Here is a 25,946-nt window from a genome sequence, read left to right on the forward strand (position 1 = left end):
GAAGAATTTTATTGTAATTATTTTGAAAAACATTGAATTGTTACAAAGAATTTTATTAAAATTTTTGAAAATAATTTAATTCTTTGAAGAAATTTAATTTAAAATGTATTGAAAATAATACTTAAATTGTAGCAAAGGTTTATAAAATAATTAAATTCTTTTGATAAATTTTAATAACATTTTTAAGAATAATTACATTTTTCGAGAAATTCTATTAAAATTCCATTAAAAATAATTGAAAGTCTGCGATGAATTTTATTGCGTATTTATGAAAATAATTAAATAATTATTTATGAAAAAAATTGAATAATTATTTATGAAAATAATTAATAAATAATTGAATTCATGACAAATTTTTATTACTTATGAAAATAATGAAATCTTTGCGTAGAATTTTATTAAAATTTTTGAAAATAATCGAATTTCAACGAAGAATGTTATTAGTTTTGAAAATAATTGAATTTCTGCTATCATTTGTAATTGCTTAAAAATTAAATTTGTTTTAATGTTTTTAACTAAAACTCATCTATAAATCCATTATTTTTAATATTAAATAATTTAACTAATTTCAAAAGAATTTTAGTTATTAAATTTTTTTAAAAATCTAGATTTTTCAAATTTCTAATTAAATTCATTTAAAATTGAAATTTTACAAAATTTCAAATCAAAATCTTTTCAAGTTCATCTTCTTTTGAAAATTGTAAACGCAACTCTTTTAAAATTGAATTAATTTTGAAATATTTAAGTAAAAATAGATTTCAAGAATAAACACAATAACTTTAGAAAACTACAATTTTCCATGATTTCGATCAAAATTCCCTGACTTTTACAGGGTTTTTCAAGGTTTATAAAATTCCCTGACATTTCCAGGTTTTCCAAGTTGCGTGACAACCCTGAGTAATTTTCCCATGTAATATTTAGCAAAAAAGGGAATTTTTAGAGAATTTAATTATTCGAAGGGAATAAAGAAAGAGAGGAGCAAAAAACGAGATTAGTTAAAAAAAGGGAGTTAACTTTGTTTCCTGCAACTGAAATGTAACAAAGATTTCACTAACCTTTATGGCTTCATCTCGCGATGAGTATTTGGTGAGTGCAATTCCATGATTCAGGTAGAGCCGGAAATCTTGAACCGGTCCATGTTGCATACAGAGAGTTTTGAGTGTTGAACCATCAATTTGTGGTGTTAGATTCTTGAGTAGAAGCCAAGTGGAGACCCATCCAGAGTTACCACCTCCGGATTGTAGACCCCAGGAACTTGCGGAGCGACCAACGGAACTTAAGCCACTCCATCCATTGCTTGCATTTCCAATGCTGCCTTTACTGCTCAAACCAGGTGGTGGTCCACGAGCCTTGTTCATTGGTGCGCCCCACAATTCTGAGGTCACTGCCGTTGGTGGTGGTGCCGATTCACCCCATGTGTTTTTCGCACTGTAACAATTTATACAATTTTATAATAATAAGTACATAAATAAAAGTATTATAAAAAGTATTATATTTTTTTATTTTGGACTAAAGTCGTTGTGAACAATTTGAAACAAAAATTCAATTTTGTTTTTCCCTGACTTTTCCCTCATTTTCAGACAAAATTTCAACTTTTTCTCTAAAACGAAAGAATATTCTGATTTACTGCAATAATGATTAGATACTCAAAAAAGAAAAAAAATTATAAATTATTTTCAACATTTCAATTAAATTATTATTTTGTAGAATATTTAACTAAAATACTTCTTTAAATCAAATACTTTTTATAATTTTTGAAAAAGTTCTTTGAGAATTTTCAAATCCATTTGTTTACTATTCAATTTTACAAAATTTCGATTTTTCGGAAATTCTTCAATTAAATATATTAGAAAATAAAAACTTATAATTTCTAAAAAATTTCAATTAAATTTTGTCAAAAAAATAATTCTACAGAATTCCTAGTCAAAAGTATGAAAAATTCAAATTTTCAAAGATTTTAATTTGAAACCTTTTGAAAATTCAATTATTGTTAACAATTCATGCTATAACGCTTTTAATATTCAATTATTATCTAAAATTTTAACTAAAATTTATTTTTAAATCAATTTTAATTAGAAAATTCTACGAGAATTAAATTTTATTTAAATACAAAAAAAATAATTTATTGAATAATTGAATGTTTCTTAATATTGAATTCTCATAACGAATTTTATCAAAAAATTTTTAAATAATTGAATTCTTTTGAAGAATTTTAATAAAATTTTTTAAAATAATTACGTTTTTCGATGAATTCTATTAAAATTGTACTAAAAATAATTGAAATTCTGACAAGAATTTTATTTAAATTTTTCGAAAATACAGTCAACTCTACCAATAGTGCCGCTATCAATAGTGCCACTTCTCCTCTTTCTCGCTCGAGCTCTATCCCCACTTTAGCGACTCTAGCACAGCTTCTAAATTTCGAGTTTCCCTTAAGAGAGAAATATACAAACAGTGGGGGTACTACAGTTCCAAGAAAAGTCGTAAACGCTGTGCAATTTTGCGGCATTATTGAGAGAGTTGACTGTAATTGAATTTTGGAGAAGAATTTTATTATTTATAAAGATATTTGAAATTTTGACAAGTTTTTTTTTTAATTTTTGAACATAATTGAAATTCTGCGATGACTTTTATTACTATTTATGAAAATAATTGAATCTCTGTAAAAAATGTTATTACATATTTATGAAAATAACTGAATTATTGTGAAGAAATTTATAAAAGATTTGTAAATAATTAAATTCCTGTTAAATTTTTATTATTTATGAAAATAATTAAATGTTTGCGTAGAATTGTATTAAAATTTTTTGGAAAATTTTATTAAAATAGTAGATATTGTAAATCATTGAAATGAGGAAAATTTTTGGAAAATAATTAAATTTCAGAGTAGAAATTTATTATTTATAGAGATAGTGGAAATTTTTATGAGAATTTTTATAAATTTTAGAACATAATTGAATTTTTGCGAAATATTTTATTACTTTTAAAAATAATTGTATTTTTGCAATCATTCTTAACTTCTCCAAAATTCAATTCTCAACTGAAATTCTTCTATAAATCCATTATTATTTTTAATGATTAAATAAATACATATGTGACAGGGACAGTCGACATTTTTTATTGATAGAGGCAATTTTTTTCTATCAGAATCACTAAATATTTAAATAAAATTCATTCTTCATTAAAATTTTATAAAACTTCAAATTAAAACCTTTCGAAGTTCATCTATTTATGAAAATTGTGAACACAACTCTTTAAAATTCAATGAATTTTGAGTCAAATTTTCATTAAATAATTTCTAAGTAATAATGTTATGATAGTTTTTCAAGAATTAAGTTATTTGAAAAGAAATTATTGTCAGAAATAGAAAAAAAATGAAGATTTTGGGTCAGAATTCGAGACTAATTTCATAGTTTATGAGACAAACAAAAAAGTCACAAAAATTCAGAATTCTCTTATGAATTCAAAAAATTAATTTTTTCCAGTACTTTTAATAAAATTCCCTGATTTCCCTGACCTGTGGCAATCCTGTACAAAAATTGGTAAAAATCAGAAATTATTGTAAAGCTGAAGAAAAGAATTACCTAGTAAATGCACTGGGTGTAGTTGCAGGTGGGTTGAAGCTCCACGTCGAATTACTGAGGCTTGGAATGGAAGTTTCAGCGTTGACCGACTGAGGCGGTGGAGATGATTTGCTGCTCGATGAAAATAATGCATCAGGATCCTTGATGGCAGCCAAGGAGAGTGGTGAACGAACGACTGAACCAGGAGTGATACTAGGATCGTCTTCGATACTTTTCATCTGCGTACCCTAGAATGACATTAAATATAGGTGGACCCGAACAAATCTTACAAACTACTTAAAATTTAATCTCTACACATCTCTATCAAGTATCAACACGAAAGAATTTAATTTCTTTAATTTAATCACATTATTTTATACTTTTATATTTTAATAATACTTGTAATATAAATTAATTAATAATTTAAAACGCGTTGCTTTAAACTCGATATTTATTAGCTAAATAAAATAGAATTTCCGTAATTGGGAGTGGATTACCTTCCATGGTTTGCCAGGTTCAAATTCAGGAACAAGATCGGTGAATGCGGCGCCTCCTGGTTGCCAGTCTTTGCCATCAGTGGAGTCGCTGTTTCCTGCGTCAGGCCAGCCGCTTTCGCCGAGTCGCGTGGACCAAGGTCCATCGCTCTGACCCAACAGGGGATTCATATTTGGACTTGAATGTGACTGAGTGAGTCCACCAGGTGCTTGCGGTGGTTTGCTGGTAGTGCCAGGAGCGCGTGAAAATTCATTGACCACGGAATCTCCATCTTTGTCAAGCGAGGGCAATTTCCACTGGTTCAATCTAGACTGTTGTTGACTCTGTTAAAAAAAACACAAAATTTAATATAAAAGGGAAATAATTTCATAATACAATAAGGGAATAAATACAATACCTAGAGAAATAATTTAATAATATAATAAGAAATTAAGTAAATTAGGGCTTAAATAATCCCTCATCGTCTCTTGTTTTATATAACATGAAAGTCAAATTTAATATCTAGTTGGTACTATCATCGCTTTTTTGAGAAAAAAAATGACTTTGCCATACATTGTAGAACACATATCAGTAAAAACGGTTTTATAAATCAAACCGTCTAATGGTTCAGAGTTCTTGTATTTTTTCTTGCATGAATAATTATTAAACAAGTGAATATTTAGGTAAAGAGAATATTCCCATGTCTCAACATGCTATGTTTATAATTACGTAAATAAAAAACCGCCATATATAATGAAATATTTTTAAAATCTAATTAGTCAGTATTTCAAATAAAATTTTTCAAAACTTGAATGTTTTTAAAAAAATTTTACGTTTAAATCTTTTTAAAATTAACTAGTTAACAAAAATTTATTTAAAAAATTGTTACTCTTTCGAAATTAAATTATTTTAGATACAATTTTTTTTTAAATCTCTAATACAAATTCTTAACAAATTTATTTATTTTCAATTTAAAATTGAAAAAATTTTAAGTAATTTCTTAATCTTCTTCTGCTATCTATCTTCTATATTAATAATCGTTTTATTCCGGTAATCTGTTCGCAGTTTGAAGTTAGTTGCTGTTTGCTTCTTTGTTTCCTAATTTTTTAAATAATTTTTCTTTTTAAATGTTTAAAATTTTAAAATTAATGTACTGAAAATCATTGAATTCTTGTAAAGTATTTATAAAAAATTTGAAAATAATTGAATTTATTTCAAGAATTTTATTAGCATTTTTTTCAATAATTGAGGGTCCCAATCAAAGAATCGGTTATAATTTTTTAAGCTCAAAATTATTGCCCTGTAAGTCAAAAATTAAACTGTTTTAAATCCCAATTTTTTAAGAAATCTTCAATTGAATTCTTTCGAGAAAATGCAATATAATTAAATCGTGATTTTTCGAAAAAGGCTCAAACTCTTTGCAAGATTTTTATTAAAATTCTTTAAAATAATTGAATTGTTTTGAAGAATTTGTTTCAATTTTCTTGAAAATAATGAAGTTTTTTCTAATAATTACATTTCTTTTAAAGAATTTCATTAAATTTCGTAAAAATAATGTTATTTTTTAAAGTAATTTTAATTGAAAATTTTGAAAATAATTTAATTTCTCAAGAGAGTTTTATTATTTACATAAATAGTTGAATTCTTGCCAAGAATGATACAATTTCCAAAATAATTGAATTGTTTCGTAGAATTCTTTATCAGAATTGTTAAAATAATTGGATTTTTATTAAATATTAAATTAAATTAATTAAATTTTAAATATTTTTAAAAATAATTGTATTCTTCGAAGAAATTTTATTAAAATTGTAATGGAAATAATTGAATTCCTCCGAAACATTTTCTTATTTATGAAAATAATTAAATTCTTGCGGAGGATTTTACAATTCATAAAAATAATTGAATTGTTTGGAAGAATTTTTTCTGTATTTTTGAAATTAATTGAATTTTTTTATGGATTTTTATTTAAAAAAACTCTTTTTTTAAAAAATAAAATCTTGTTTTTCAATTTTTACCAAAACTACCTTTTTTTTATTTGTTTTATCATTTTCATTAAAAAGCTGAGATATTTTCCCTATAAATTATGTAAAGATTGCAAAAGGGACAATAATAGTTTTGCAAGAAAATAAAAGTAGTTAAAAAATATGTTTCTTTCATTTTCTCGAAAATATATTTTTGTTCCACTTTCTTTACGTACTTTGTGGGAAAAACTCTCAGCTTTCCAAAGAAAATGATAAAAAAAAAAATGAAAAAGAGGCGGTTTTTGTAGAAATTGAAAAGTAAGATTTACTTTTGGAAAAAGACGGGTGAACTTTTTTTTTTTTAAGAAAGATTTTGGGCATTAAAAAGTACTGCTCAATATAAAGTTTTCAAGTTTTTTAAAAATGCAGGCCTCGGATCCACTTTAAGACATACAAAAAATTCTTAAAAGAATTTTTGTATAATTTAAAAAAAAACTAAGTAATTTATTGAAAAATTTTAATTAAAAATTTCCACAATGATTGTTTTCTCCAAAATGTTAAAAATAATTCTGAAAAATTTTAATATTTGTATTATTTTTGTACCTATGTATTTGAATTTTCGGAATTATATTTTCCCAAAATTTGGAATTAAATTTCTTCAAAAGTTGATTTACAAAAATTGTAATAATAATACTTGAAAAAAATTTATTATTTTCAATTAAATTTTACAAAATTTTAATTATTTCAAATCATTTTAATAATTGTATATTTCGAAAATTTAATTAGAAAAATTATTCAAAAGTAAATTTTTGTAAGATTTGTCTATACATAGTTATTTTTCACACCAGAAAAATTGAAATAATTTGCAATTTATACTAAAAATGTGGTATTTTGTTGCAATATTTGGAAGAAAAGTAAAAAAAAAAAAGTCGCAATTTTTGGAAATAAGGCGGAAAAAGTAGCATTTTTGGAAAATATTCGAAAAAAGTCGAAAAAGTAATTCTTGAAATTTGACAACCCTATATAACCAAAACAGGGAATAAATATTTCCTAAAAAAGAAAAATGATACTTACAACTGGTGGTTGCTCCTTGTTCATTGACAAATCACTGAAGGAATTCTGCAGAGCGCTGATGGGATCGTGAACGGGTGTTTTGTAATAATCAGAACTCTGTGATGGAGCAGCTGGATGCTGTTGTTGCTGCTGCTGCTTCATGTAAGTTGCTTGTTGAATAGCAATTTGATTTTGTAGATTAGCAATTTGCTGCTTGGTCTTTGTAATTTGAATGTTGATCTGCAGAAGTGTTTGGTTATTGCCCTTGACAGAACTTTGTACATTCTGTTGTTGATGCAATTGCTGAAGAACCTTGATCTGTTGTAAGAGTTGATTCAAAAGAATCAATGTTTGTGGCGCTAATGGTTGATTTAGAATTTGATGATTGAGATAGCCCTCTTGAACAGCAAGTTGGATTTGTTGCACAAGCATACGCAGTTGTTGAGTGCTCGGTTGATTTTGTGGCGTTCTCGATGCCTGAAAACAATTTTTTCACGTAAGAAATATGATACAATCGGCAGACACACTTTTTCATGATTTAAAAAAATTATGGAAATTCGAATTTTTATTAACTTCTACTTTATTCATAATTTTTTGATAAAAGAAAAAAATGTAATTCTAAAGAACTATTTTTATACTATCAAGAAAGTGTATATTACTAATAGTAAAAAATAATCTTAACTATTATAAGTAACGGTAAAAATTAACTTAAAAAATAATGTTTGATTCTAAAAAAAACATGCAAAATTAAATAGCAAAAACGCGATAAAGAAAGCTTTTGTGTAATTGTGAAGTTTCAAAAGACAGAGAAGAATTATTGCAATAAACCTATTTTCTCTCTCTCTTCTTATTTTTTGTTTTTATTGTCATTGACTCCGTCTCGTCGATATTTTTAGTCACTTGTTTATCGAATTCTTTATTTCCTCTCTGATTTTTTGAGATACTTGGAGAAAAAAGCGTAAAATAAATATGTTTCTACATTCAAGGCAAAAATTATTGTTGTTCGCATAAAAAATCCAAGCATTTTGAAAATAAATTCTACGGGAAAAAACATGCAAAAGATAATAAGCAATAAGTACATATCAAACCATAACAACATTTCACACAAGACGTGTATTAATTTGGAATATTAATTAAAACAATAATTTTATGTTTTTTTCAAAATCTCTTACTTCGTAAGAGATTCTTATTCGTAAGAATAAAATTTTATACTCTATAAGTGGTAATAAAAAAATGAATTTATTTCTTTTCGTTATCAAAGAAAAGAAAAAAAAAGGAAAATATTGCTCGAATTTTAACTTTCAAAGGGGGAATGAAATAATTGTATTGTAGAAAATAGAGAGTAGTATCTAAGAAGTAAAAATAAAGGAAAAAATAAATGAAGAGAGTAATTTAAGGAATAGGCTAAAAAATGATTGTAATGAATAAATGTTTGTTCCGGACATCAGGTAGTTCACCTGGTTAAAAGGAGGCTGCGGTGCATTGGAACTGGGTTGTTGTTGCTGGAGTTGAACAGCTGCCTGCTGTTGTTGTTGCTGTTGTAGCTTGAGAAGACTGGCGCTGGCCACAGAACCACTTACGCCGCCAGTAGCCGCCCCGCTGGGCACTCCAGCCCCCTGCATTACATACGAACACCCTGAACCCCTTTCTACCATCCTAGCCTCTGACCCTCTCTTTACCACTAGATTAAGCTAAATAGGTGCAGCCTTTCATTTCATAACGGTAATCAATGCGAATCAAGTGTCATTTAAAAAAAAATTATCTCCTTAGGAATATTTCCAAAAAGAATTTTAATTCTTAATTTTATAATTACCATTTAATTAAAAAAAATACTTCAAAAATATTTCTTTACCACAAAATTGTTTCAATGAAATTAGTCAAATAAAGATACAAAAAAATCGAAAAAGTCCTTTATTTTATTGAGTCTTGTCACAAAAATTTAATTTCGCATTTCCCTGTCCTCTCACTGATCTGTGAATTTAATTTTTCAAAAAATTGTTAAATTTTGTTTAATATAATTAATTTGTTATAATTTGTTTTTAATAAACTGTAAATTAAATAATTTCATTAAATTAATTTTTCAATACTTGATACTTAATTTTCCAGAGGAATAAAGAATTTAAATTTCAAGAATTATAAAAAATTATTTTTAAAAATCAAAAATGTAACCAAAATATAATTATTTTCTAGAATTTTTAACTAAACTTCTTCTCTAAATCAATTAATTTTAATAATTTTCTGAAAGATTTTTGAGAATTAAATTATTTAAATAGAAAAATTCAATGTTTTAAACAATAATTGTAAAAGTAATTCTTCCTGTTTTTTAAAAGTTATTAAGTAAAATAATTATTGACAACAAGTAACCGAGAATATTTAAAATAATTGACTTTTCAAAAATTATAATCATAATTCTTAAAATTATTATTAATTTTAAAAGTATTTTAATAAAATTTTAAAAGTTAATAGATTTTTCAATTATTTATACCTATAATTAAAAAATTTCAATATAATTGAAATTTAGTAAAATTGGAGTTTTTGAAAATCTACTTTCTTTGGATTCAACATTAAAAATTTAAAAAAAAATTATAATCAAAACTCTTAAAATTAGTATTTTACATTTTAAAAGTATTTTTTATAAATTTTTGAAAAATAATTGATTTTTCAAATATATATAATTGAAAAATTTGCAAATAATTTAAACTCAGTAAAATTTTTCGAAAATAATTTAAATTCAGTAAAAAAATTTGAAAATAATTTAATTTTTTAAAAGAGTTTTTGGAAAGTATTAAAAAATAATCCATTTTTTGAAGAATTTTAGTTAAAAAACAGATGATTTCTAAAAAAAAACTTTAATGATACGTTGAAAAAGTAGATCAATAACAAAAAACGACAAAAAGTCATTTTTTAAAATATGAAAATAAGGAAAATTCCTAGAATTACTTTTTTAGGAAATATTTTTAACAGAATTTTTTGAAGTTACATATTTTTCATTCATTTTCATCTTCAAATTTTTATTTAAAGATTTTTTATATAAATTTTTGAGAGTTCAATTATATTTAAAATTAGCATATAAAATTCTATAAAATTTTATTTTCTAATATCTTAACTAATATAATGATTAGAAAAAAACTTTGGTGTAATATTTGGAAAAAAAGTCGAAAAAGTCGCATTGTTTGGATAAAATGTAAAAATGTTGACTTAGTTGAAAATTGTCAGAAAAAGTCCAAAAAGTTATAATTACCGATACCTGTGCTTTCTTAATTAATTCTTTAAATTTGCTTTTATCTCGAATTATAGTTTTCTTTCTTCGCAATAAAATATTCTCCTGAGTAATTAAAAAAAATAACGTCAATCAACATTCCTGTCAATTTAAAAATGATCAAACTAATTTTGAAAGGCTGCACCTTTTTACTAATCAAATTATCACCTGGTAAAAACCTCCACCACGATATTAAAATTCGTCTAAATCAATCATTGAAAATTTTGTTTAGTTGAACAAAACACCCATTAAAAATTTTAAACTCGCACAAAAAAAACCCTCACATGTTATGTGATGCCACTCAAAAAAAAAAGAAAAGAAAAAAATTGAAACCGTTTGGAACCACACCAAGTGCATATTTTGCTACAGCAAACTCACCAAACCATTGTGAAAAAACACAGGAACGAATATTTAAACATTGAAAAGAAAAAAAAGAACATTAAAATTTGTGTTTTTCGTATTTTGTTTATATAAAATTCAAATGATTTTGAATTTTATACAAATAAAAAATGAATAGTGCAATTTTGTTCAAAAAGATTTTTAATTTAATTGATGAATACTTTTCTTTTTTTAGAAAAAAAAAACAAAAATTGTGCCTCGCAAAATATGCATTTTTTTTCATTGCTAGTTTCCACCAGGATAGATGCTTGAGCAAGAATGAAATATGTCGATTTTCACTTACCGGAGGGAATGACATCTGCTGCGCGACGTGATTGAATCTTGGATAACTTGGACCTGAGGTTGCTTGATTAGCAAGCTCATAACCAGAATGTGCTTCATGACGGCGCCATTGATCCAGTGGACGCACTTGATTCAATAGTTCTTGTGCTTCGTCACGATTCATCTCACGACTTCTCAAAGCTGCCTCAACATCTTCCTTCTGTGACATTGCAAAAGTTCATATTTTTATTTTCATTATTGATTACATTTTATTTTAGTACCTATTTATTAAACTGGCATAACTTCATGCTAGTGAAGTTTTCTCTTCCCTTATCAGTTTAAAAAAATTTTATTTTTCAAATTTAATAAAAATTTTTTATTTTTTAAAAAATATAATTCTTTGGGCAGTTTTCTTTAATTTAAAAAAAATTAAGAATTTTTTGAACGACTCGTTTGGAAATAGACAAGACAGTTCTAGTTACAACTTGAATGGAAGATATTTTTAATTAAATAATTCAACTTTTGAGTAACACTGGAACAATCCTAATTAAGGCTTCGCACTCGTTAATGAATTTTAAAAAAGAGCAAAAATTAGATTGAGGACTGAAAAGAAGTACAGTAAAAAAAAATAGCTATCGAAAAATCAAATTTGACGACTCTAAAAACTCGTTTAAGTTCTAAATTTTTTAAATTCAATTATTTTCCAAATATTTAGTTAGAATTCTTCAAAAATACGACTGTATTTCGAAATAATTTTTTAAAGTAAAAAATGAAATTCCTTTTAATATAAAATTTATTTCAATGAAATTTGACAAATTTTCAATAGTTTCAACTTTTTTAAATTTTATTCTCTTTGGGAATTCAATTTTTATCTTCAAAAAATTTTAATTAAAATTTGTCAAAAACCTCATTTTTTTAGAATTTCTATATTATTCTACATTTCAAGTTTTGTTAAATAAATTTTTAAAAACTTATTGTTATTTATTTTTCCGCAGGAATAAAATATCAAATAATTTCAATAAAAAACCTTTTGAAATTTAATTATTTCTATAGGGGAATGTAGTCAAGGTTGGCCTACTGTCTAGGTAGGCCACTCGCGTTTTTTTGTCAAGTTCACTAGCGCCACCTACGCGCATTTTTGTCGAAGCTTGTCTTAGTGAAACCTAACTTTTTGTTCAATTACATTTTCGGAAAATCTAAAATTGTGTTTTCTGTGACGTCGGTACAAAAAAAGCTCAAAAAAAGTTTTGTGCATAATGTGAAAAACCATTAATAAAAGATAAAAAACAAATTGAATCGTCAAGGCAAGTATGCAGAAAATTTGTGGGACTCATGGTTGAAAGGAAAACAAAGTAAAAAATCGAATCCCGAAACGTATTTCTTTATGGTTACAACAATTCGGTAATGTTACTTACTGTCAAGGTCGGCCACTATGTGTTTAAAATGCGCAAAGATGAGGACGAGCTACTTCATTTGCAAAAACTGCAATTCTGTATAACTCATAATATAATTGATCATCTTATTAATAGTTTCATTTAATTTTATTAATATTTTAGTGCAAAATTTTTTTTTATTTATATTTATTTTTTTATATTGTTTATTTTTATTATTTTGTTATTTCATTAAGTTACAAACTGTAAACAATAAAGAATCAATTTTCCGTAACTCCAAACATGTTATTTTATTTTTTAACGATTAATGCCCTTTGAATTTTAAACATGGCCGACCTTGACTGTAATGGCCAACCTGGACTACAAATTTTTTTTTTTTTAAATCTTTATAACTTTTTCATTTTTAAACCTGTCAATTTACTTTGTACAGAAAAAATGTTCCTATTAAACAGGACTTTCCAACCATATACTTCAATTGTCCAAATTTATTTTTAAAAAAAAGTTATAAACAAAAGTCAAAAAGGTGGCCGACCTAGACTATGTTCCCCTACTTAAATGACAACTGAAATTCTTCCAAAATTCTATTATTTTTAATTCAATTTTTATTAGAAAATTCTCCGAGAATTTAATTATTTAAATAGGTACAAAAATAATTAATTTATTGAATAATCTAAATTTTCTTAAAATTAAATTCTCATAGAATTTTATAAACAAATTTGTAAATAATTGATTTACTTTTGAAATTTAATTTTTTTAATTAAATTTTCTTAAAGAATTGAATTTATTGGAACATTTTATTAAAGTAGTAGATATTGAAAATCAGTGACTTGAGGAAAATATTTGAAAATAATTGAAATTTTGCCAAGAATTTTATTAAATTTTTTGAAAATAATTGAATTTTGAAGAATAATTTTATTATTTGCAAAGATAATTCAAATTTTGACAACAATTTAAAAAATTTTTGAACATAATTGAAATTCTGCAAAAATAATTGAAATTTTGACAAGAATTTTATTAAAATTTTTAAAAATAATTGAATTTCGGAGAAAAATTCTATTCTTGATAAAGATAATTGAAATTTAGAAGAGGAATTTTTTAATTTTTTGAATATAATTGAATTAATGCAAATATTGGTAACTTCTCCAAAATTGAATTTTTTTTTGTGTTTTTAACTAAACTTCTTCTATAAATTTATTATTTTTAATAATTAATTAAATAAGTTTAAAAAAATTTTATAAAATTTCAAATTGAAACGTTTTAAAGTTCATCTATTTATGAAAATTGTAAAGACAACTGTTTTAAAATTCAATGAATTTTGAAAGATTTAAGTAAAATTATTCATTAAATAATTTCTAAGTAATAATAATTTTATTATAGTTCTTCAAGAAATAAGTTTTCAATTTGGTAAAATGGGAATGTTTGTATGGGGTCAAAATAAGTGAAACCGGCCACTTGAAAAATTTTTGTCCCCGAATTGAAAGTTATCTATGGTTTTTGATAGATATATGAGTAAACTTTTACCCGCTAAAATATTTTTCAAAAATTTTATTTATTTTGAAAGTTATCAGGTGTTAAACTTTTAGGTTACTTTTTATTCTTTTCATTATTACTCCGAAACGAATGAAGATAATTTCAATTTTTTTTTTGGAAATTAAAGCTAAAAGTCTGTAGTTTAAAGTGCAACTGAAAAAATTGCTGTATAATAAAAATTTTTAATTGTTATTAACAATTATTTTAAACAATTGCGATTTAAAGTATGTTCTCAATGTCGGAAAAAAATCAAACTATACTCATGTGATGCGCAAAACTCTAACGAGTAAATTAAAAAAAAAAAAAGTGAGTAACCTCTAAAATTACAGAAGTTATGCATATTTTTCTGACGACGCGCGGGAATTAACTGATTCGCAAACTCTCGAGCGCGCGGGAATACGCCCGCGCCCGCGCCCGCCGCACTGCTCACACTTGTGTTTTCAAACAATTTATGTTTACAGAGAAGGAGAAGTAATTAAAATATTATTTTCTTACTGAATAGTTTATTAATATTTTTACTTTTGGAGTAATTATATACATAAAAACCATTTTGTATGTACTCATAAACTGCTTTGCAGTTTTTATGCTTTGATAAAAAACTTTTTTCGTGGGTCTGATATTCTTGAATCGTACAAAAATCGAAATCGATATTGTTTGTGTAGAATTTCATCAAAAAATTTTTTAAATAATTGGATTTCTAAATAAAATAATTGAATCATTTGTCACTTCTCCAAAATTCAATTTTTATTAGTGTTTTAACTGAAATTTCTTCTATAAATTCGCTATTTTTAATAATTTATTATTTCTTAAAATTGTATTCCCATAAAGAATTTTATTAACAAATTTTTAAATAATTGAATTCTTTGAACGAGTTTTAATAAAATGTTTAAGAATAATTATTATTCTTAAACATTTTATTTATTTATTTATTATTATTATTATTATTATTATTATTATTATTTATTATTATTATTTTTTTTTTATTTATTATTTTATTTATTTATTTATTTTTTATTTTTATTTTTTGTTTTATTTTTTTTTAATAATAATTATTCTTAAACATTTTATTAAAACTCGTTCAAAGAATTCAATTATTTAAAAATTTGTTAATAAAATTCTTTATGGGAATACAGTTTTAAGAAATAATAAATTATTAAAAATAGCGAATTTATAGAAGAAATTTCAGTTAAAACACTAATAAAAATTGAATTTTGGAGAAGTGACAAATGATTCAATTATTTTATTTAGAAATCCAATTATTTAAAAAATTTTTTGATGAAATTCTACACAAACAATATCGATTTCGATTTTTGTACGATTCAAGAATATCAGACCCACGAAAAAAGTTTTTTATCAAAGCATAAAAACTGCAAAGCAGTTTATGAGTACATACAAAATGGTTTTTATGTATATAATTACTCCAAAAGTAAAAATATTAATAAACTATTCAGTAAGAAAATAATATTTTAATTACTTCTCCTTCTCTGTAAACATAAATTGTTTGAAAACACAAGTGTGAGCAGTGCGGCGGGCGCGGGCGCGGGCGTATTCCCGCGCGCTCGAGAGTTTGCGAATCAGTTAATTCCCGCGCGTCGTCAGAAAAATATGCATAACTTCTGTAATTTTAGAGGTTACTCACTTTTTTTTTTTTTAATTTACTCGTTAGAGTTTTGCGCATCACATGAGTATAGTTTGATTTTTTTCCGACATTGAGAACATACTTTAAATCGCAATTGTTTAAAATAATTGTTAATAACAATTAAAAATTTTTATTATACAGCAATTTTTTCAGTTGCACTTTAAACTACAGACTTTTAGCTTTAATTTCCAAAAAAAAAATTGAAATTATCTTCATTCGTTTCGGAGTAATAATGAAAAGAATAAAAAGTAACCTAAAAGTTTAACACCTGATAACTTTCAAAATAAATAAAATTTTTGAAAAATATTTTAGCGGGTAAAAGTTTACTCATATATCTATCAAAAACCATAGATAACTTTCAATTCGGGGACAAAAATTTTTCAAGTGGCCGGTTTCACTTATTTTGACCCTATGTTTACTTTTAGAAAATGGGAAAATATGCATGATTTAAGGTGTTTTAGGATATTTTATTAACGTATGGTGACAAAAAATAGAGGAAAAATACGAGAATAGAGAGAGAGAGAGTGCTGTGAAAGCTTGAATAAATTAAAAATACAAACCTTGTAGCCAAGTTCGCAGAGAGAGCGGAATTCGCGACTATTGCAAATAATCTCCTTGGTGAGAGTTTGTTTGGAAGGATGACCCCAGCTTGATGTTGGTTCCATATCAGAATCGGCCCAGCTTCCAGTGGGTCCCATTGGCTTTGGTTTATGTGCAGCGGGTCCGCCCCAAGAGGCCGGATTCAATTGTGGTTCATTCCATGTTGTGGGTCCTTTTGTTTCATCCCAAGCAGCAGTCTCGTGCGGTCCATCGCCCCATGATCCGTTTCGTCCACCCGGACCACTTGGATGACTCCACATGGGACCGCCGACGTCCGGTTTCATGCCTGGTTGACCGGGCATACGATTTTGTGGCATTCCTGGAGGGCATTGCATTGCTAAACAAGAACAAATTTTTAATAAATTTTAATTATTTTATAGAAAAAAAAAATTTACTAAAAATAATCAACTATTTTGTTTTTAGTAAATTTTTTCATAAATTAATATAGGGACAAGAAGTTTATACTGCTCATCGAATTCATTTTTTGGTCTCAAATTATCTGTTATTTGTGATTAAATTGGATTGTTGCTAATAACTAAATTGCAATTATAGTTCAATAATACTTGTCTTTTAATGCAAAATTTGAAATTTAGAAAAGCAGAAAAATATTTTCTTTTCAGGGTTGCCACAAAAATTTCAAAATTTAATAGATCAAAAAATAAATTTCACTTATACAATTTTTAATTTTAATTTTTTTAATTTTTTAATCAATTTATATTAGAAAATTTTTTGAGAATTCAATTATTTAAATACAAAAATAAATAATTTATTAAATAATTGAATATTTTTTAAAATAGAATTTTTATGAAGAATTTTATCAAAATTTTAAAAAATAATTGAATTCTTTAGGCGAATTTAAAAAAAAAAATTTAAGAATAAATGCAATTTTCTATCATTTTATTTAAATTTGTATAAAAAATAAATTAAATTCTGCGATAAGTTTTGCTATTTATGAAAATAATTGGATTTTTGCAACAAATTTTATTAAAAATATTTTTAAAGAATTGAATTCCTGTGAAGAATTTTATTTGTGAAAATAATTTATTTCAGGTGAAAAGTATTATTATTTATGAAAATAATTAATTTCTTGTGAAGAATTTTTTTCAATTTTTTTTTAAATAATTGAATTTTTAAGAATAATTGAAATTTTTCCATGAATTTCATTAAAATTTTCGAAAATAATTGAATTTCGGAAAAGAATTTTTTTATTCATAACGATAATTGAAATTTTGACGGGAATTTTTTTTAAATTTTTGAACATTTGAAATTTTTTGAATTTCTGCGAAGAAGTTTATCACTTTTAAAAATAATTGAATTTCTGTAATCAGTTGTTCTTAAAATTTCTATTTAAATTCATTAAAAATTGATATTTCCTAAAATTTTAAATTGAAACCTTTGAAGTTCATCTATTTATGAAGATTGTAAACGCAACACTTTAAAAATTCAAATAGTTTTTAAATATTTTAGAAAAATTATTCATTAAATAATTTCTAAGTAATAATTTTGTGATAGTTCTTCAAGAATTAAGTTACAGGGTGGCCGCAAAATTTTATTTTAAAAATTCCCTGACTTTTGCCTGACTAATTTTTTATTTTCTCTGACTAACAAATTTTTGAATTATTTAATATTCTACATTGCTGATCGAAATGTTTATAATGCTTTTTAAGTAACAATTTTATTTATAAAGGAAAAAATAAGATAATTAAAAATTGTTTGTTGACAAAATCTTATTATATTCGTAAGAACGTTCAAACTTATGAAAAATATGACGGAACCATTCATGAGCTATATTATAAAAACATCTAAAGAAACAAACTGAATTTACATTTATGTATCAAAGTTTTTTAATTTGTGGTTTCTTTCGATCAAAATTCCCTGACTTTTCCCTGCAGACTTGCGGCCACCCTGAGTTATTTAAAAAGAAATTATTGTCAGAAATATAAAAATTTGAAGGTTTTTTTTATTAGAATTAGTAGTAATTTCATAGTTTATAAGACAAACAAATAAGACACTAAAATTCAGAATTTTTTTATAAATTCTAAAAATTGAATTTTTTCAGTGCTTTTAATAAAAATCCCTGACCAATTCTAATTTCCCTGAGTTTTCCCTGACCTGTGGCAACCCTGCTTTTGCCCCTATTAAAAATGAAAAAACGTAAACACACCTCCACGTGCAATATTCGGAACTGGCAAATCCTTCCAATGAGAAACTTTGGTTCCCGGCATGGTGCGTTGATTAGGTCCTGGATTACCCCAGAGACTAGTTCCATCATCGTAATTCTGTACGCTTCGTCGTTGAGTTGGTGGCGATGGCTCCTCCCATCCGGATGGCTTGCCACCGGGCATCATTTCCTTTTGTGGTGGACCAGACCATTGATTCATGCTCGACGGATTAATCATTTTTGTTGGTGGACCGGACGGATGCTGATGGCCCATTTGATGATGCGGTGGTCCTGGTGGTTGTCCCCACATTGTGTCAGTTCCAGCTCCATTAAGACGTCCTGAAATACCACGTGGATCGCCACGCATATCGGCCATTCTTGGATCACGCGCCATTGGATCAATAACACGTATATGCTCCCTTGGATCAAGAGACATACGATGATCGCGTGGATCACGCATTTCACGTGGATCCACCGATCGAATATCTCGTGGATCACGTGGATCAATTCTTGGATCGCCCCAATTGGATCCACCTGTTCAGAAAATCAAAATTCCCATCACATTAATAATTGTACAATTTTTTTAATTTGCCGACAATTTGATTTCACATTTAAGAAATTAGAGTCATAGTACTAGAAATCTAGAATAAATCATTTTAGATTTCGACAATTAAAACACAACATGAAAAAAACGACACGAGCACAGTTTTATTAAAGCAAAATTATACTCGTAATAAAATGCAAAATCAAATCGTTTAGCATAAAAGTAAGTACCCCCCAAAGAGTTAAAACAGGCCTCGGATCGATTTTAAGGCGTAAAAAAAGGTCGCTTTAGTAGATTAAAAATAAAAAAAGAGAAGAACAAGTCGCTTACTTTATTCAGTGTAGTCAGAAAAATATAATTTTTTATTCATCTCATCTTTCAATGATTTCTAAATTTAATTATTCAAAACATTATTAAGTTTTGTTAAATATAGTTAATTTGATTTTAATAAACAATAGTTTAATTAAATAATTTGAATAAATTAAGATTTTAATACTTGATATTTAATTTTAAAATTAAAATTAAAAAACTTTCAATTTCAAGCATTATAAAAATTTATTATTTTAAATATTACAATATTGTAACCAAAATTTAATTATTTTCTAGAATTTTTAACTAAATTTCTTCTCCAAGCCAACTTTTTTTAAATCATTTTCCGAAAGTTTTTTAATAATTCAATTAATTCAATGCAAAAAATTCAATCTTTATATTATAATTGTGTAAGTAACTCTTCCTGTTTTTTTTTAAGTTACTGAGTTGAATTATTGACATGGAACCGAGAATATTGAAAATAATTAAGATATAAAAAATTATAATCAAAATTCTTTAAATTAAAATTTTAAAAGTATTTTTAATTTGAAAGATCGTAGATTTTTTAGTTATATATAATTAAAAAATTTAATTTAAATTTAATAAAATTGCAATATTTAAAAATTTATTTTCTTGGATATTTTTGAATATTTGCCAAAAATTCCTTTAAAAAATACGAAAATATTTTTTAGTTAATTTTTGGTTATTTCTGACAAAAAATGTTAAAAAAAAATAACCAAGTTTTTCAAGAATTCCAATTTAAAATATGATAATATTTTTTGAAAATAACTAAAAATTCCCTAAAAAATATTAGCATATTTTTGAAAAGAATTTTTGGCAAATATTAAAAAATAACCAAATTTTTAAAAATTTTAATTAAAAATTTGAAAGTACATGATTTTTCCCCCAAAAAAAAGTAATACATTTTCTGGCAAATATTTAAAATAAAATAACCAAATTAAAAAATTCCTTTAAAAAATATGAAAATATCCTTTTAGTGAATTTTTGATTATTTTTAGCAAATTTTAGAAAAATAGCAAAGTGTTTCAATTATTCCAATTAAAAATATAACTCGGAATGACTCGGAATGATCGTTAAATTCAATGTTTATTAAATATTTATAACAACCGAGTGATAATATCATATAATAATTTTATAAAAATATAATAATTTAATATTTTCCAAAAATAACCAAAAATTCTCTAAAAAATATTTTCACATTTTTAAAAGGAATTTTTGGCAAATATTGAAAAATAACCAAGAATTTCAACTAAAAATAAGAAAATACTTTATTTATTCCCGAATTTTTAATGATAAATCCAAGAAAGTAAATTTAAAAAAAAATTCCAATTTTCATTTTTTTTATTGAGAATTCAATAAAATTCTGATAAGAAAATTCTAAAAAATCGGTTGCTAAAAATATTCTAATTTAATTTTCCGAAAATAGAAGAATTTCTGTACAAATTTAAAAAACAAATCCATTTTTTGAAGAGTTTTAATTAAAAATTTTAAAAATGGATTATTTCATTCGAAATTTGAATAATTCTAAAAAAGTAGATTGTTTAAAATATTAATGTAATATTACTTTTTGTAAATTTTTGAATTTTCAGAATATTATATAATTGACAATATTGAATTTAAAGAAATTACGATAGAAAAATACTGAAAGTTACCTTTTTAAAAAATTTTTTAAAGCTAATTTTCATTAATGTTCAATTTTCAAATTTTTATTTGTATATATTTTTGAATATTTTTCATTTTGAAATATTAAGCAATTGATTTTGAAAATTCAATTCTTTTCAAAATTTGCAATTAAAATTCTTCAAATAGGAAAAAAGTGTCAGTCTTCAGAGGAAAAGTAGCATTTTTTTGAAAATAATTTGTAAAAGTTCAAAAAGTAATAAAAACCGAAGCCTGTTAAAATTATAAAGCTACGTGAAAGCCGGAGTTTCTTCTTTTTATTATTTCAACACACAGGAATATAAATAAGGAAAGTAGTTTAATGCAGGATAAAACTGCAGTTGAGCATTCCAAACACTATTTTTATACTGTACAATATAAATCAATCTTTCCATTAAAAATTAATAATTACAAAAAAAAAATCACTGTCGAAAGCAAAATATTCAAATTGATCATTAAAAGACAATTGGTAAATTTCACATGAACTCAACACAGATATTTTCATGACCTAATGGGATTCGCTTAATATTCTGTTTGCACACTCCTTAGTTGATGAAAAAAAATCCCTCCAAATGATTTTTGAAAAAAATAAAAAATGGCGGAAATACAAGACTTTGAATTTTTTGGTACTATTTGTTTAAAAAATCAGTAACTTCTGTTCTAATAATCTGATTTAAATTTTCAATATCGGAAATTGTACAGGAAATGTCATATTTTATAATAAAAATTATTAGATATTAGAAAAAAAAATATTCTTAATATTTAAAAATATTTAATTATGATCTAAAATTTCAACTGAAATTCATTTTTAAATCACTTTTTATTAGAAAATTCCACGAGAATTTCATTATTTATATACAAAAGTAAATAATTTATTGAATAATTGAATGTTTCTTAAAATTGAATTCTTTTTCATAATTTTATCAACAATTTTTTAAATAATTGAATTCTTTTGTCGAATTTTATTAAAACTTGCATGAAAATAATGACTTCTTTCAAGGTATTCAATTAAAATTGTATGAAAAATAATTGGAATTCTGCGATGAGTTTTATTATTAGTAAGAATTCCTAAGAGAATTTTATTATTTACGGAAATAATTAAATCCCTGTAAAAATGTTATTATGCATGAAAATAATTGAATGATTGCGAAAAAATTTATAAAAAAATTTGTAAATAATTGAATTCCTGTAAAATTTTTTATTATTTATGAAAATAATTGAATGTTGGCGTACAATTTTATTCATATTTTTTTAAATAATGAAATTCTTTTGGAAAATTTTATTAAAATAGTAGATATTGAAAATCATTGAATTTGAGAAAACTTTTGAAAATAATTGAAATTTTTCAAAGAATTTTATTCAAATTTGAAAAATAATTGAATTTTGAAGAAGAATTTTATTATTTACAAAGATAATTCAAATTTTGACGAGAATTTTTAAAAAATTTAGAACGCAATTGAATTTCTGCGAAGAATTGTATTACTTATGAAAATAATTGAATTTCTGGAATCATTTGTAATTTCTCTAAAATTATCCAAATTATATCGTATAATTTACGAACTTTTCGTCCTTCTTCTATCAAATTACGGACTTTATGGATCATTTTTCAAAAAAACTGACTTTTACGGACCTAGTTCGATCCCTGTAATAGCGATTTTTATTTTTCTTAATTCTAATAATATTTATTATAAAATATGTCATTTCCTGTACAATTTCCGACATTGAAAATTTAAATCGGATTATTAGAACAGAAGTTACAGATTTTTTAAACAAATATTGCCAAAAAAAAATTCAAAGTCTTGTATTTCCGCCATCAATATTTTTCAGTATTTTTCATAAAACATTTGGAGGGGTTTATTTTCCATCACCTAAGGAGTGTATAAACAGAATATTAAGCGAATCCCATTAGGTCATGAAAATATCTGTGTTGAGTTGATGTGGAATTCACCAAAAGAAAATAATAAAAAAAACTGTAAATATTGACATTTATGTAAGCACGACTAAAGAGAAATATAAAAACGTGTAAATATTTAGATTTAAGAGAAAAATAGAGTGAATTTTTTAGACAAACATTCCTGTTAAACAAGTGGCACCTCCAGCCTTCACATAGCATACCTCCTCCTCCTGCTCCTCCTCCACCACCACCACTCCACCTACCGGTTTGATTACCGGTAGCACCCGGCCACTGTGGAGTATTTGGTTGACTAGGTGCAGGTGCTCCAGTCCACATATTTGATGAATCGGCAGCTTCGTCATCCTCGCCCCATGTGCCACCAATATTTGTCGATGGTGTATGACCCCATGGAGTTTTAGCTTGAGGTTGAGGGGGTGGTTGTCCACCATTGCGCAAATTTACTTCCCATAAATCAGTACCGTTATTCACTGCTGGTTTCCACATTGGCACGCCATCTTTGGTTAAACTTGGCTCAGGGGATGTTGGCACATCCCAATTTGTGTCTTGATTCACATGTTGCTGGTTTTCAATAACAAAAAGAAGACAAATGAAAAACAATTCTCTAAACCATTCAAAAATAATTGTCTTGTGTTTATTTAAATTCAAACAAAATTTTTAAAGACTGTAAAAAAAATTTACTTTGCCTTTTCTAAATACAATTGTAGAACACATATCAGTAAAAACGGTTTTATAAATCAAACCGTCTAATGGTTCAGAGTTCTTGAATTTTTTTCTTGCATGGATAATTATTTAACAAGCGAATATTTATGTAAAAATATATTCCCATGTCTCAACATGCTATAAATTTATGAACAAAATCAGGATTGCCATAAAAATTTGATTTTGTTTTCACGTGATTTCCGGACAGAATTTTGATTTTTTCCCTCTAAAAAATATTCTGATTAACTCCAAAAATTATTTGACACATAAAAAAATGTTTGTAAACATTTATTTCTGAGTATCTTATACGCAACATAAAAAATTTGTTTTTAGACAAATATGTAATCATTATTATTATTATTATTATTATTATTATTATTTTTCAATAGAAATTAAAATTTTTTAAAATTCTGAAATTCGATAATCTATATTTAAAAATTGTTGCTATAACTTCTTCGAAATTATCTTCAAGGCTCCAATTCAATTAATTTCTCGAATTTTTAACTAAAATTCTTCTCTAAATAAATTATTTGAAATAATCTTTGAGAAAGTTCTTTAAAAATTCAATTATTCAAGGAAAAAAAGTTATTCTAAAATATTTCTGAAATTCACTTGTTTACAATTCAATTTCATGAAATTACAATTATTCAAAAATTTTTCAATTAAATATTTATTTTAAAAAATTCAAGTAATTTAACAAAAATTTGAATGAAAATTGTTCAAAAAACTAACTTTTTCAGAGTTCTCATTTAAAATTTTCTAAAACTTTAATTTGAAACTTTTTGAAATTCAATTATTTATAAAAATTGTAAACGCAAATCTACGAACATTAAATTATTCATTGGAATTGTTAAGTAATAATTTTATGATTGTTTTTTAAGAATTAAATTACAATTTAATTATAATTCTAAATTCAGAATTTTCTTATTACACTCGAATCTCGCTATAACGAGAAGTTCGGGAGTCAAGTCTCCCTCTATTACGAGCGCAAGAGGAGAAATGAAAAATCCCCACTTTTAAGATTCTTCATTCATTTTTTTTGTGTTTACAATTTACGTAATGTCAAAATTACAAACATAACCTAGTTTAATTTGAACTTCAACATACAGAAAATTTATATAAGCTAAAATTTTGAAGATTTTCGACTCATTGATTTAATTTAAAAAAAGAAGTGACTTTTTATGCTCATTATGATATAAATAAAATTGATTTTAACCAAATTTAAATCAACAGAATGTGCATTTGTTTATAAATAGTGGGGGTAATAGGAAGAAAATTTTTCTCGTTATAGAGAGCGCTCGTTATAGAGAAGGTCGTTATAGCGAGATTTGAGTGTACTTCCAGAGAAATTTAAGATTTCTTATTTCTATTTTGTTAAACAAAAATTGATGTAATAATTCCTTAAAAAAATTTTCAATTAAAACTTGGAATTATTTCAAAATCAATAGAACACTTTGAAAAATAAAAGTTAATCTAAAAGGAAATTCTAGCAAATGAAAAATCAAAATTACAACATTTTCAATTGTTATCCATACACGTTTTATTGGAACAAACATTCATTGAGAAATATTTTAGTATTAATTTAAAAATTGATCAATTTCTTTTAAGAGAAGCATGTAAAATGTTCGAAATATGATTAATTTTATAGCGTAATTTAAAAAAGACATAGCTTTATTGATCACAGTGACACACGAACGAAAATTCAATTCTTCTCGTGGAAATACTTTCAAGGGAAAATCGTATCAAAAGATATATTGCATTAAATGAAAATTTCGTTTATATTGCAAATTAATTAAGAATATTGTTCAAAGAAAATATGAAAATTCTATTCAAATCCCAAGTTGAATAAAAGTTTTCACAAAGTGAAATAAAAATTTTTCACAAAGTCAAATAAAATAAAAATAAATTTCCATAAATGTATTAAATAAAAATTCCAAAGGGATTTACATGATTTTATAAATCAAAATAAAATTCCACGAGAACTTCAGATATTTGAGATTTTCCAAGTATTGTAGAAACCTTGTCCCAGTTTTTGTTCGTTTTTTTTTAAGATTTCTTGTATTACTTATTTAATTCCTTTTTTAAAAATGTTTATTTTTGTCGCAGCAGAATGAAATTACTAGTCTACCTGAAGAGATTTAGGAAAACGATTTTTTTTTTACAAAATTATCATTTAAATTAAACTGAATAGAACTGGGACATGGAATCTTTTTCATTAAAAAAATCTTCTGTTTTACTTTTAGATTGTTTGTTCTTTAAATTTGAATTAGGCAAAAATATCTAATTGTTAGTAAAATTTAAAATAAGTAATTAAATAAATAAATGATGAAACAATCAAATTTGACTAGTAATTTGAAAAAATTATACAATTTATAAAAGTATTTTTACTAAAATTTCACTTTTTATAACATTGTTCCAAACTTGTGAAATACTTTTATAAAATTTGATAAATATTTTCTTTCACTGCAGAATTAGTTAACTGAAATTTCAGTTATTTTATTCTGATTT

At 24.8% G+C, this 25,946-nt stretch overlaps 1 protein-coding gene across 7 annotated transcripts in view; it reads right to left on the reverse strand.

Moving 5' to 3' along the window:
* Positions 1–25,946, reverse strand: part of LOC122511548 (protein Gawky) — a 94,420-nt gene that overhangs the window by 20,603 nt on the left and 47,871 nt on the right. For 5 of the 7 annotated variants that reach the window (XM_043626869.1, XM_043626870.1, XM_043626871.1 and 2 more), the window contains exons 6-14: positions 22,982–23,297; positions 18,295–18,825; positions 16,091–16,467; positions 10,993–11,190; positions 8,509–8,667; positions 7,073–7,528; positions 4,061–4,381; positions 3,585–3,811; positions 1,056–1,428 (exon numbers count right to left, since the gene is read on the reverse strand). In XM_043626869.1, coding sequence (XP_043482804.1) covers positions 1,056–1,428; positions 3,585–3,811; positions 4,061–4,381; positions 7,073–7,528; positions 8,509–8,667; positions 10,993–11,190; positions 16,091–16,467; positions 18,295–18,825; positions 22,982–23,297 — 2,958 coding nt within the window. The remainder of the gene's footprint in view (positions 1–1,055; positions 1,429–3,584; positions 3,812–4,060; positions 4,382–7,072; positions 7,529–8,508; positions 8,668–10,992; positions 11,191–16,090; positions 16,468–18,294; positions 18,826–22,981; positions 23,298–25,946) is intronic. The other 2 variants (XM_043626874.1, XM_043626875.1) reach the window with 2 other exon arrangements.

Source organism: Leptopilina heterotoma, unplaced genomic scaffold (genome assembly GCF_015476425.1).
Source record: "Leptopilina heterotoma isolate Lh14 unplaced genomic scaffold, ASM1547642v1 Lhet_87, whole genome shotgun sequence".
NCBI classification, from domain to species: domain Eukaryota; kingdom Metazoa; phylum Arthropoda; class Insecta; order Hymenoptera; family Figitidae; genus Leptopilina; species Leptopilina heterotoma.